Source organism: Phyllopteryx taeniolatus, chromosome 17 (assembly GCF_024500385.1).
Source record: "Phyllopteryx taeniolatus isolate TA_2022b chromosome 17, UOR_Ptae_1.2, whole genome shotgun sequence".
NCBI classification, from domain to species: Eukaryota; Metazoa; Chordata; class Actinopteri; order Syngnathiformes; family Syngnathidae; genus Phyllopteryx; species Phyllopteryx taeniolatus.
This window is the reverse complement of record NC_084518.1, coordinates 1,843,508-1,856,510: the sequence shown is the minus strand read 5'-3', so window position 1 is coordinate 1,856,510 and position 13,003 is coordinate 1,843,508. Positions and strand designations below refer to the sequence as shown.

The following is a 13,003-nucleotide window of genomic DNA, read 5'->3' as shown; positions in this document are numbered from 1 at the left end:
TGACCGAAACGTATAAATGAACATACGTAAAGTTTATATAAGAAAAGCATTAGTGATACATTTTGTGAAATCTGGGCGTGACAATGTAATTCGTGCAATGCAAACATTTTAAAAGGTCATTTGTCATTACATCACAGCCATGTACAGTATGAGGAAGATGTAGATAGACATTGTAGCCCCCAAAAACCTGTGCGGTCCTTCACACAGAACGACACTGGTGGGTTTTGACTCGTGTTTATGCTGGTCATGATTCAGGCACTTGATATGCAGTCTGTCCAATATGGCTGGCTTTGCTAAAGGTTTGTGCACATTAATTTCGTATTGGACGCAATAAAACTACACATTGCCAGCTTTTTCCAGACACATGTTGCAGAGTCAAATGAGAACATTCTTGGCCTTCTTAGCCAAGCACGACGCTCGAAAATGCAGAACGATCTGGGTCGACAGTATCAATAATACAGTAGTAATAGTACAAAAGGTGAAAATTATATTGTGTATATATTTGAAAGCAGGATCAACTATTTTTACACATCGGAGAAGATGAGACAAATATGATATTGGCGACCTAAAATCCCAGTAGGAGTAGTAGTAGTAGTAATTTCCATCACAAGCACCATTTGTCTGCAATAAGAAGACATCATTGCATCGTGCACCCTCGATGGAAATATTACAGTGTTCCAAATCAGCGAGTGCCATTTCTCTTTGACCAATACTGCATTTGTTCACGTGGAATAATTTTCCAGATTGGTCAACAATAGTCCCCAAATAAAATGTCAACACCAAGTTTTAACTGACTATAATTGTGTTTTTCTGTATCACTGCTGCTGCCGTATGGCTTCATCACAGAAATCGAAAGTTAATTACATACGTTAGTGACAGACTATTTAGAACAGCGTCATTGTAACCGTGACATACTAAATGTCTATCGCGACAGTTTTGACATGACCGTAGAAATTCTACAAATGCGACTCGCTACTTTACAGTGTTATGATGAACGTAACGCACATACTGGACACACGAGCACGTCTTGCTACATGAAGTGATCACACAGTTGACATGCAAGGCAGCTGGGCACAGAATTGTGGAGTCCAAATGGGAATCTAGTGGTTCAATAATTCAAACATCAACGCTTCATCGTGTAGTCAAAGTGAAAGGGATGTTTGGTGGAATGTACAAGATGAATTCAACAATTTAGTTGGTGGACATAAGCATCTTAAAACAAGTAAAAGTGAAATCTGCAAACAGCTTAATAAAAACATTTAAAAATAACTTGCATGAATGGACATGTTATTCCCACTTGTCTCACCCAGTCTATTTTCCAGCATTTCTTTTTTTTGTGTGTGTGTGTATCCATCACCATAACAACCACACACTTTCTGACAGATTTGCTGGCACTGCCGTAAGCGGTGAAGCCTCAGAGGGAGGGAGACAGAGAAAGGAAGAGGAAAGACCCTAAACATAGTGCTCCAATCGATGTACAGTACATTGTGTACCCAAATCACATGAGATGAATTGTGGACATAGTAAAAGCAGATGCTAAATCAAACTGGCGAGTTAATATCATTCAAATAGTCTCAGTCATAAAGTCTACATTTCAGCGGTCAATATGAACAAGGTTACAAAGTTGGATTTTCCTTACCACTGGAATTGCCGGAGGCCGCCGACATTTACCGTTAGTTAAGTGAACAGAACGTTAGCTGTAATGGAGCCCTAAGCCGTGAGGTCGCAGTCGGAACGGGCTGCGCCGGAGCTACGTCCACAGCCCAACAGGGGCCATGCCCTCCCTGGTGCCCAGCGAAGGCAGCAGGTTCTCTTCACACAAGAACTTCAAAGGGAAGTGGACCAGCAGTCCTTGGACCGCCTTGAGCTCTTCCCGGGCCTTTTCGGGGTCTGTGTCACAGAGGCGCTCCTTGCTGGTGTACTCCTTCAGCTCTTGCATATTGTGGACGCAATCAGAGGGGAGGCAGCAGAAGACCTGCACCCCGGCGGCACAGATTGCGTGAGAAGTGAGAAACGCAATTCAATAATACATATTTATTGTGCAACACAGAAAAGACAGTTGGACAGGACTCACAGAATAACTCTTGATACACAATATTTTTTTCCACCAATTCTAATAGTATCAAGATACAGCAATTGTGTGCTGATCAATGGTCAGTATATATACACTGCTGCAAAGTTAAGCAACAAATCTGACAAAAACCATGAATATTTGATGCTGGTGTAGTGATCCTGTAACTTCATGATGGGCTATATCACAATATTGATATTTTGTCCTGTCCCGGTTGAGAAGTACACCAATTATGGTATGTGCTTTCATTGATACCTTGTTGTAAATAGTGGCATTGAGTTTGGCGGCAGAATTCCACAGCAAGAAGAACAAGTCATCGCTGATCGGATCATCAATATTGATGCTGGGGTCTGAAGCAGCACCAACGAGAACACTGCATGGAGGAGGAATACAAGTTCGGACTGAAGTGTAAATGATGTCATTGAGTGTGCTATATATGAGAACTGCTTCACTGTAAATTGTCATTGGGTGTAAGAGAAAACGCTAAAGCCATGTAAGTGATGACAGGCAGGAGGTTTTCTTAGCGTCATAGTGTGTCCTGACCTAAAGCACTCCTTGCGCAGAGCAAGCGTCAGGGGTCCTGCTTCGTAGTCCTCCCCTCCCATGATGGATGGGATCCTCTCTTCATCTTCCACAAACACTGCCAGCTCACTGTCTCGACTCCCCAGCATGCTGCGGTCATTGATGTTGGCTGATCCTGGGATCAAGGTGGAGGGTACAAGCATTTACTGATCAATCCTAATCAGCAATAATATGAGAATATAATAATAGGAATCATCAACAACAATAACCATATGCTGTACTTGTTTTCTCCTACTGTTTGATGTTCCAATGCATCTATGCATTGATTTGCAATGTGCAGTTTAAAATCTGGTAAAAGGGATTGTGGGCGCTGAAGGAGAGAGATAAACAAAGGAATTTAATCCCAAAAAAAAAAATGAAACTAGCATGGTTACTGGGGGAGGAATGCAATGATATACTGCATGTATTGCCCAATGTCATATTATTATTACTCATTTCTTTGTCATTTTTGCTGAGTGATGCATTCGCACACAATCGTGCAATTTTTATAGATCCATCTAAGGTATTGACAGGTACTGCAGTGATGAGCCAAGGTCAAAATGACGCTCTGAGTTTGAACTTGCAGACGGTGGCTCACCGATTATGTAGCAGCGGTCATCTGCGATGAGGGTCTTGCTGTGAACATAGATGAGCTCAGTGACAAGCGACTGGGAGAGTTCCGCCTGTGTTCTCAGGCCACAGACTGTGATGTACTCGGTCCACCTGTCCTCCACTGGGACGCACAACAGAATCACCATGACTACGCGATAGAACGTTCGCACAGGCTTCACGCTTGAATACATACTGGATTTACAATGACTGTCAAGCAGGTGAAGAAAGGAAATGGAGATGGGGCAGATACCTAAGATCAGTGCCTTCATTTAAAGCGGCAACACAAAGAGAAAGAAAGAGAAAGAGGTTACGGGGACAGGTGCGGTTTAATGATATGAGGTGGATTAAGAAATTGGAACATCAGAAGACAACAACACTCACATTCACTGAGTCTTGACAGGATGGACTGTTCTCCCCGGCATATAGTCCTATGACATCAAGAATTTGTTCAATTCGAATGAACCTTTTTGTCTCCTTGCACGCATGGTTCAGCTTTACAGGACGAAGGCAGCGGTACAGGCATACTATATAAATCCTACTCAATAGGAATCTACTACTTTAGTACTACTAAATGTAGCCATGTTCACTAAAGACTGGCCGTTTGATGTCTCAGAGTATGTGATTGTCTTTAATGACAAACTTCAAGAACTATCAACCGTGTGGCATTGAAAACATCTTTTGAAGCGAATCGGAATTTGTTTTTAAGAGGAGCAGGCCGAGTGGAGAATATGATATGAACGATACCAAATGAAAAAGCTCTCACCTGTAAGTGAAGTGAAGAATGGCTTGGATCGCGTTTCCACCTCCGGTACTGATGTCTCCCTCAAATCCAGGCAAAAGTGGGATCACCACAAACACTTTATACTTCTTCTGCTCTCTGTTAGAGAAGCGACAAATCGTTTCGGCTATTATCTTTTCCTAGAGTAACATTACATGGCGCCACAATTTTGCGCTCATTTCTTATTGGTTTTGCATGCTTCAGTTATGTCATCAAGTTTTGATAATACATTATTTAACATGCTTTCATCTACGAATATGCTTCGTTTTACATACAAAATAAAGGGTATTGGAACAGTGGCCAGACCTGTACGCACGCAGGATTCGGTTCACGATGGCATCACCGATCCCATTGTGGACCGTCTTGCCATCAGCACAGCTGATGAAGAACTGGTTCTAACGGCAGAGAAAAGCAGACGGTGGCTCAGTGTGAGGCGAAGGGTGAAGCGGGTAGCTCGCTGGCAGGTGGGCTTGCGTTCAGACGCAGGACACTTCAAGATTAGACTCGGCGCAGTCTGTCGCTAATATGAAATTGAGGAGTAGTCAAAAATATTGTTGCCAGCGCAAAACCCTTGAACTTCCTCAGGCCATCTTACTGGTTAATCAACCAATGGTTTAAAAATGTAACGCCAACACCGTATTGCATGCTGCTGTACCACTTTTTTAGTAAAGTACATATATCTGAAACGGGACTACAAGTTAACAAATCATTTAAGACATCAGGCACACATTCCAATTGTGTTCAGTCACTGATTTACAAAGCATTCCTTGGTTACCTCGACGTAAATGTAGTGCTGGCTGCTCTCAATGGTATGGATGTAGGCATTGAGGATTGAGTTCTCACAAGTACCAGCAGACCAACGATCTGCAGAACGTAACACCTAGGAAAATGATGTGCAATCATTATCATATATTTGGGAATATTTCAATTTAGAGATCCAAACATGTTGCGAATTACCGGAATGCACATATGTTATTCCAGATCTTTATAACATTAAGGTGCTCTCTGAATGTGCTTTTAGAATGCTTGCAGTATTTGTGATACATTCATTTCTTCCAAACTTTAATCAGATGCAAAGTGTTTATTCAGTCTAAGCAGGCAAATATATTGAAACGCTCGCTCACTGCTATAGAATCCTGAGAACAAGCGAAATAAGACCCGAAACCTGTGCCCGATACTTGTAGGAACGCTGCTGCATAATGGGGTTCAAGTTACAGGCAAACAAGGAAGTGACACATGCTCATCAGCCTACCTGCCTAATTTGGATCTTGTAATGTCAATGTTTTTGGAGGTGTTATTGAAACGGCTACCCATGATCTACAGCGCATGTACAGCGAATGCTGTTGCAAACGTAACAGATTGACTTATTCATCGGACTGCTTTTCTTCCCACATTTGTTAAGTTTCATCACTGTTCCCCAGTGAAGCTGCCACACATGGCAGCGCACATTTGAAACCCCTGGTTTGTGCAAGAGCGCTAACAAAGTGTGGGAACAACCATCACCACATGGGCCGAAGAGAATGTGTATGCATAGGATAAAGTATGGATTTGTGAGGGCTTAAGAACCACAATGCAAAAACAACTGAACCCAGCAGTGATGGAAAAGTGCATGTAAGAAAGGGACGGAAAGAGAAACCCTTCAACAAAGAAACAGCGCTCCACTAGCTTTTGCACTGCTATGCCGCATAGATGCTTTAAAATGACAGACAGCATCATATAAAATGTTGATTTATATGATATGACTTGCTAATCTCTGCTTGCCAATCCACAACGACTTCATCTAAGGTTAAAACATGTTAGCAAATACTATACCTGCACTTTGGCCTCCTTGGAGCCAGGTACGGTGAAAGAAAGTGTGTCGGCAGAACAAAGAGATTTGGGGAGAAGGTAGGGGTAGAAATCGTCCTTGTACTTGTTTTTGAAGATCTACAAAAAAGACAAAGCAAATAAGATCAGTCAGATCATCTTTGACCACCCTCTTAAAATCAACAGCTAAAGGTTATGTGTGTAATATGTGTAACTACCATGTAAACATTGTACCCTGTTTTATTGTTAACATCGTGACTCGCAGTCGAAGTAAAACATTTTTCATCTCAATTATCCTAAATAAGTAACGACATCGGCCTTATTTACGCCTAAACTAAGGGAACCTCCCAAGAGCTTTATTTAAATCTTCCCTGAATTTTTTTTAAATTGAAAACAATGGGCATTTTAACATATTTTATGGACAAGACACACCTTTCCAACAAAATCCGTTTTTTTTTATTATTATTATTTTTTTCCTTAGCTCGGTCAACTAAATCGAAGGTCTTCAGTTTACCAAGATGTTTTGGTTCCACCTTGGTGGGAAAATGCCAAAACCCCATTTTCATTGCAGACTGACTTATTTCCTTCCAATTGTACATCCTGTAATTTATACTTCTGCTTTCTCCCTAAGCAACTTTTCCTGAATTTGACCTTCGTGAAGTTCCAGCGCTGGATGAAGTGACGAGCCACATCCCTGGCTGCTCTGCCGTGAAGAGCTGCCGACAGATCACGCCACGGCATGCGAGGAACTCTCGTACGGTCAATGTTATCTGAAAGTATAGAAAGAGCAATCTTTTAGCTCCAGAGGGCCGTGGGAACATTCAGTTTAGAGACATACCTTCAAATGGTCTGTCCAGCTGGACCCAGTCTTTCCTAATGAAGTTGCTGTAGTCTTTGCCGAGCCACAATTTGGTGTTGCCTGTCAGGTCCACAACCTCCTGAGTTTGATCCTCAGACGGTTTTGGACCAGCCGAACCGTTTTCCTGGTGCACATGGTCAGTTAGTGTGAGCGGGAACTGCAACGCGATGCAAGCCTTGTGAGCAACATGCTCAAACCCCACCAAAAAGACAGTTTGATACATTCTTACATCTGGATCTCCTTGTGGCTCTGTCTCGGTCACCTTCGCGGCAGTGTCTGTGGAGTCGAGGTCAGTTAGCCGGTACTGGCTGTCATCCCACCTCCCAAATGCCAGGTCAATTCCCCCGACAAAGGCTACAGTTTGGTCAATGGCCACCATCTTTTCATGGTGAGCCCAAAGGAACACCACCGACGACACATGGTCAGGATGTCTCATTACCTGTCGAAGGGCACAACGTGAAGAGTAGATTTAAAACTAGCATTCATTTCCCAATGTATAACTTTGGGTCCAGAGGTAACACACCTTGATGTTTGGGTGCATATCCATGAGAGTCCTCTTACTGTGCTCACTATTGATGCCAAGTGCGAGCTCCACCTCTTTGTAAAGCAAAACACACACTTTCACTCCTTGATCCTGCAGGGAAAAGGAAAACTTTCAGAATCAGAATCAGAATCATCTTTATTTAAATGCTCCAAAATGTTGTAGCAAAATTAAAAAGCCAGACAGAAATGAACTGAAGACGAGACACCATGCAAATATCAGCGGCTGTCAGCAGTCTACGGATGATGGAGTTGGTGCATTGAGTTAAGTGGAAATGTATTGTCATGTTTCACTGCTGCAGCATTTATGTGGACGTTTGTTTTTACAGTATTTACAAAATGACAGAAAAAAACATTATTGAAGAGTTGATAAGAAAGACATAGTCCTAAATAAAGAATATTGAATGACACCCACAGCTTTGCGTTTGAGTACTTCATCCAAGCGCCAGACGTTATCAGTAGCTGGTCTCTTCAGGAACACTTCAGGGCTGAGCCTGATATTATTAACAAATATTACATTTTTAAAGGTATGAATACCTCAAAAAGTCATCCAAAAATCCAAGAACTTACCACCAGTCTGTGATAAAGATTTCCTCTTTTGCTTGCTCAAGCGCATCAGCGAGGTCGGTAAAGTAGCCGCTCCCATTTACATACCTTCAACAATGACAATTCCCCACAAATGATATTCACATTATGACAAGACACTCCAGACAAATTGCACAAGCTACCATTTTGTTAGTGTGTTGTCCCGTGGCGGAGCAAATCCCTCGAAGCGTTGCACTTTGAGAAAATGGCAGGTTGCAGCTAGCCGGTTGATTTCGTGACTCCACCAGTGTGCTTGTCGGTAGCTACTGCATTTGATGACCAGATTCCTGAAACCAGCACGCGGGACACACGCGTCTCACAACATGACAAAACACGCAAGGGGATGTTGCATTCTCTTCGCGCCAGCACAGCAGATTTACCGAGTGAAGTTCTCGATGCATACTCCATATTTAGTGTCTGTGTAAGCACGGCCCACTTTCACGTTGAACTCGGGGTCAAACAGCAAAACAAAGTTGATGCGTCCGTTGTCTCGGTTCATGTACATCAAGAAGGAATCTTTCACCACCAGCCAGCGGCGTGACCAGCGGAAGCAGAACTGATGATGGCCGATGCAATTCAAACCTTGAATGCGGTGACCCCCCGACCTCTTGAAGATGGGCCCTTCCCTGTAGTGAGTGCACACGCGCGGCAAAGTGACTCAGTAAACTCAAATGAGCCATTTCCCCGCTTTCCGTGTCCCTTACGAACACACAAATAGTCTCAGGACACTGCTTACAAGCCTTTGGGCCCAAGATCCGTGACAAAGGAGAGAGCACCAACAGAGAGGAACTCCAGCTTGAGGGGAAAAACAAAGAACAAAACACACCGCTGAATTAGTCACCATCACATGACAACACCGCATGTCTTTGTTTTGTGGCTTTTACCATGCTGTGGTCATTCCTACAGAACCTGTTCTCAAGCAGATCATTCAGGTACTCTTCAAGGTATTTCTGCACCAGAGAAGTAGAAAAATCCTGTGAGCAAGTGCAATCGGAGAGCACAGACCTCGACCGTATCACCTTGTAATACACGGAAAGTACATTGGGTCATTTCGTAAGAGATTTAGCAGCGATGCAATAACAGAACAAATCTACACACACGATGTATGTCAAAGTACGTATCCATAACACTCCGCTGTCTCTGCTATTAAGGACATACAGAGAGCGCTTTGTGCTCTACTGCGTGTAGAATATGTCTTGTTTCTTCTGATACCATTTTGCTGGAGGTCATTCTGGTCCGCTGAGTCCCACGTAGGCTGGGCATTTCCTCAGACATGGCCCTCAGCTGCTGCCTCTCCTTGGCAAATCTAGAAGAGACGTTTGAACGCTCAAACCCAAAAAAAGGTCTGACATTTCAAGGTCAAGGGTTGATTTGCGCGATCGGTTACGCTGACCTTCCCAAAGGCAGAAGGTGAATCATCATCCGGTGGTTGTAAAGGTCTCGATGCAACTCCTGGAAGTGCTTGTACTTCCTCTTTACGGTCCAGTGGAATTGACCGTGAGTTAGGATCACTGTGTACAGGGTGCCTACATGGACCTAGGGAAATTCAATTCACATATAACAATACCATGCAGATATCCCTGCAGTTGTGTCTCAATTGACAAAAAGGCCTCAACCCCAATAAAGACTGATATTATTGTGCAAATTATATTGCAATATGTGTTAATGAAATCATGCTGCACTGGTGGCGTAGTATGCCAGTTATAGCCTTTCCAATGTGCTAGCATTAAGCCAGCAGACTTGAAGGCAAAGCTATGTGGTTGTTTTGTGTGCGTGTCAGGCAACAGTCACACAATAACGCATGTACTGTACCTTGGAGCGAGTAGTGTATCTCTCCGTGTTGTCCACTCTACACGTGATGGGGACGCCAGGGATTAAGTAAGGAATACCTTTCTCCTTTAATTCTGGAAGGTGATGTATCACACTGAAATGACGACCATCTGTTTTGGAAAAGTAGAAATAGAATTTCTTCCAATGCAGCAGTTGATTCATTCCGTAGACACTCAACGCCCTCTGAAATTGATCAGGCGCGGTGTGTCCTACCAGTGGTGGATAAGAGGTTGTCAATCTCATCTTGACCCAGTATGCGAAGATCACGGGAGAAGCGTCTTTTATCGAGGATTTGGGCTGCAGAGGCCTGAGAGGGTGGCTCGATCTCATCCTCCGGCGTGGCCATTGCACTCGCAAGTACCAGCGAAACTGCTGCAATGACAAGAGTGAAAAGAATTCATCACCCAGTGTCTGGGGATTCCGGCAAAATGTACAATAGTTTCATAATAGAACTGCAAAAGCTTTCAGGGAGGTATATAATCTGGCACCGAACGGATGCCGTCGAGAGTTCTGGCAGTTTTCTTAAGAGTCTGTGTGATCTCTGGCGATCTACAAGTGTCCAGCTCTACATCCAAGAAATTCCGTCAGTGTTTTGAGAACTGTGAACTCATCATGGGATACATTGTAACATATACTTTTATTATTCCAAATCCATTTGCACATCACCTTAACCTCTTCACACATTGCATTCCCCCGTAGTTGCATCAGTAAAAGGCCACTTTTCAGTTCATAAACGTGAGTGAGGTTTGCGGGGTAAATGTAATTTTGAAGGAGGACGGCACAACACGATCACGCGGGAGGTCGTTCAAAGAGGTCAGCGACAGCATTGCTGACGTCCAATGCCGCGATGTGCTGCTCGGGTCATCGGTGTTGAGGTTTAAAAAGGAGCGGATGCAGCTAGCAGTAAGAGCGAATGAGTGTGGAAGCTTTTGTCTAGTGTCGTGTACGCGTGGGCGGGTGTCTTTGTTTCCTGGGAAACAGGCAAAGGGAAGGGAGGGCCGCCGTGAATGTGAGTGAAAAAGAGAGAACGTAAAGGTGGGGGAGGGCAATGAGAGATTAGGGAAGAAAACAACAGATTTTCCCCACACTTTTTTCATTGTACTAAAACTTGACTGTAGGGTAGATCGTTGCCATTGTGCTTCGAATATCATTCATTATTGAAAAGCATTCATATTACAATTTGGGCATTTCACATCCTGTGGGGGGGGGGAAAAAAAAAAAAAAGCAAGCATTATTATATTTGTAAAGGCGGAATTTTTGGCGGAGCTCTTTTATTGGCTCTTGCCTCGTTTCTATCGGCGCACGCGCCAGAGACGACTCTGGGTTCCGTTTAGACGCCATCAAATGATTTTCTCACAATCCAAGAAGGAAAAAAAAAAAAACAACAACAACAACAACGAAACCAGGCATTATTCATATTTAACAGATGATTTTATGTCAACAGTTTGAGGTGCGTTAGAACATTTTTGCCAATGAAAAGTGAGCATGACTTCCCTTGTAAAGACCATTTCGAGCACTTGTATCGGATCGCAATCGACTGGGCAGGATGGTGACAGACGCAGTTTCAACCTCCAGTGGATTTGATTGCTTCCATTAAGTCTGATCAATGTGTACAGATTGTCAAATCCCATTCAACATTACAAATGTTACCATGCCCATCTGATTTGTACCCTTCAGGATGCAAGAGGTTTTACATCAAATTATTCACATACGATGACATTTAACCACAACCATTTTATTCTCTTCTGTTTCCTCGATTTTCTTGACAAATTCCTAACTGAAATAAGTGACAGTAGGAAGAGACAGCACAGATGCAGATGCAGTACTGCCTTTATTTTGGATCACTTCCAATTCCGATGGTAGCTTGCTATACAGGATAAATGAAGGCAGCCATGCAGCAGGTACGAAGCAACACTCGGGATTTCTATCATCCGAGAAAAGAAGAATACGACGTAGCTGCAGTTGTGTCATCGCCCAATCAGGAATCCACGGAAGCTTTCCACATACTTGCTGACGTGTGCGAACCGTGACATTCGCGTTCCGTTCCTGGGAGGAGGCGTTGATCTACATCGTAGCGGTATGGACATGCAGTCAGAGAATTTTGGTGGTAAATGCAAAACACTTCTATAAATCTGTATGTGTGTGTGTGTGTGGCCGCCGAATTGGCAGCAAAGTGCCCAAAGTCGCATGTCGTCTCCACCCATCCCCATCCCCATTTGCAACAGCGTCACATTCCACATTCCCACTTGAAATGCGTCAACTGAATCGGCAACGACGCGACACGTCGCGGAGCTCGGGCCCAGCGGCGCCGTTCGTTGCCTTTCGGGTCTCACCGTCAGCTCAGAAGGAAACAACAACAGCAACAGCAGCAGCAGCAGCAGCAGCTCCTCAGCTCAGCACTGTCGGCTCCGAAACCTCCGCGACGAGCTCAACTTGCCCGCGCCGCCGTCGTCGTCGTCGTCGCGCATGCCGGCCATGTTGTCACTTCGTTTCGGTCAAGACTTGTTTTCTTGCGTCCCCGCGGACGAGATGTTGGCTTCAGTCGCCTCCCATTCGGCGTCCGCAAGGACGGCGGCGGAAGCGGGAGGAAGAGGAAGAGGAAGAGGAAGACGAGTTCCCACACAAGCGGGACACATTTGTGGCAGGACGACCGCGATGACGCACGCGAACAAGCAAGCTACATTTTCGCCTTGTTGTTGTTGTTGTTGTTGTTTGTGGCCAAAGCTCGAGGATTACTTGTGGGCAAAACGGGAAGAACTGCTTAGGCGGTTGTCTAGCCCAGTCAAGCCCCAACTTGTGTCCCGAGGTATGCGGGCGTGACTCGCGCAAAGTCTCACGAGATCTTCCCGGGCTCCTTTTGGAAAACTCCAATAGCTACCAAAAAAATGATCGTAGTTATGCTTCGTGGGAAAATGTTCTGTCCGTAAACCCCTTCAGTAAGTGAACACTTACTGTGGCCTTTTGTTTTGGTTGAAACTGACACATTAAAGCTGTGTTCCACTTGAGGGCTTTACCGAATGACTTAATATTTCTATCGACAAAGTGCACAAGGCCGCAGCGAAACCTGTGGCCAACTGGTTGGCGTGGTTGTATTTGCGGCCACGTGGAGGCGTCCGATGCCTACGAATGGCAGTGCAGTACACGCTCAAGCAAATCCAAAGACATTTGCATAGAATGTCTGAAATTGTGACAAAAATAGAGATGTCACAATTGTGTATCTTACTTCTTGCGTCATCTCATGGAATGCCGTGACTCGGATTGTGAAGGATCAAATGGAAACATAGTAGAGAGTAACAACAAACTGTACACGTCCATGTTCCGCTTGATACGCATGTGCGACAAACGTTTTTCAGCAAGTCAT

General features: G+C 44.2%; 1 protein-coding gene across 2 annotated transcripts; it reads right to left on the bottom strand.

The window, feature by feature from the left end:
- Positions 1-17: 17 nt before the first annotated feature.
- Positions 18-12,765, bottom strand: pld2 (phospholipase D2). 2 transcript variants are annotated; one of them, XM_061752318.1, is made up of 24 exons: positions 11,976-12,765; positions 9,856-10,014; positions 9,625-9,752; positions 9,206-9,348; positions 9,025-9,118; positions 8,697-8,762; positions 8,549-8,607; positions 8,193-8,438; positions 7,956-8,099; positions 7,798-7,881; positions 7,643-7,721; positions 7,211-7,321; positions 6,917-7,126; positions 6,667-6,844; positions 6,480-6,598; positions 5,835-5,948; positions 4,798-4,902; positions 4,329-4,417; positions 4,008-4,121; positions 3,626-3,672; positions 3,231-3,365; positions 2,615-2,768; positions 2,327-2,444; positions 18-1,975 (listed from the first exon to the last, which is right to left on the bottom strand). In XM_061752318.1, exons 2-24 carry the CDS (start codon positions 9,986-9,988, stop codon positions 1,751-1,753), a joined length of 2,895 nt encoding a protein of 964 aa, XP_061608302.1. In that variant the 5' UTR covers positions 9,989-10,014; positions 11,976-12,765; the 3' UTR covers positions 18-1,750. The 2 variants fall into 2 exon arrangements, with proteins under 2 accessions (XP_061608302.1, XP_061608303.1); XM_061752319.1 differs by having other exon boundaries at positions 6,667-6,811; positions 11,976-12,764.
- Positions 12,766-13,003: the final 238 nt, after the last annotated feature.

What these genes read in the sequence shown, in the direction of transcription:
- pld2 (XM_061752318.1), bottom strand. Translation starts at nt 9,988, where the DNA reads ATGGCCACGCCGGAGGATGAGATCGAGCCACCCTCTCAGGCCTCTGCA. An exon ending in AGCCACAAGGAGATCCAGAT is followed by an intron (nt 6,845 to 6,916) that starts GTAAGAATGTAT and finishes ATCGCGTTGCAG; the next exon opens with TTCCCGCTCACACTAACTGA. An exon ending in AGCGCTGGAACTTCACGAAG is followed by an intron (nt 5,949 to 6,479) that starts GTCAAATTCAGG and finishes TCTTTTTTGTAG; the next exon opens with ATCTTCAAAAACAAGTACAA.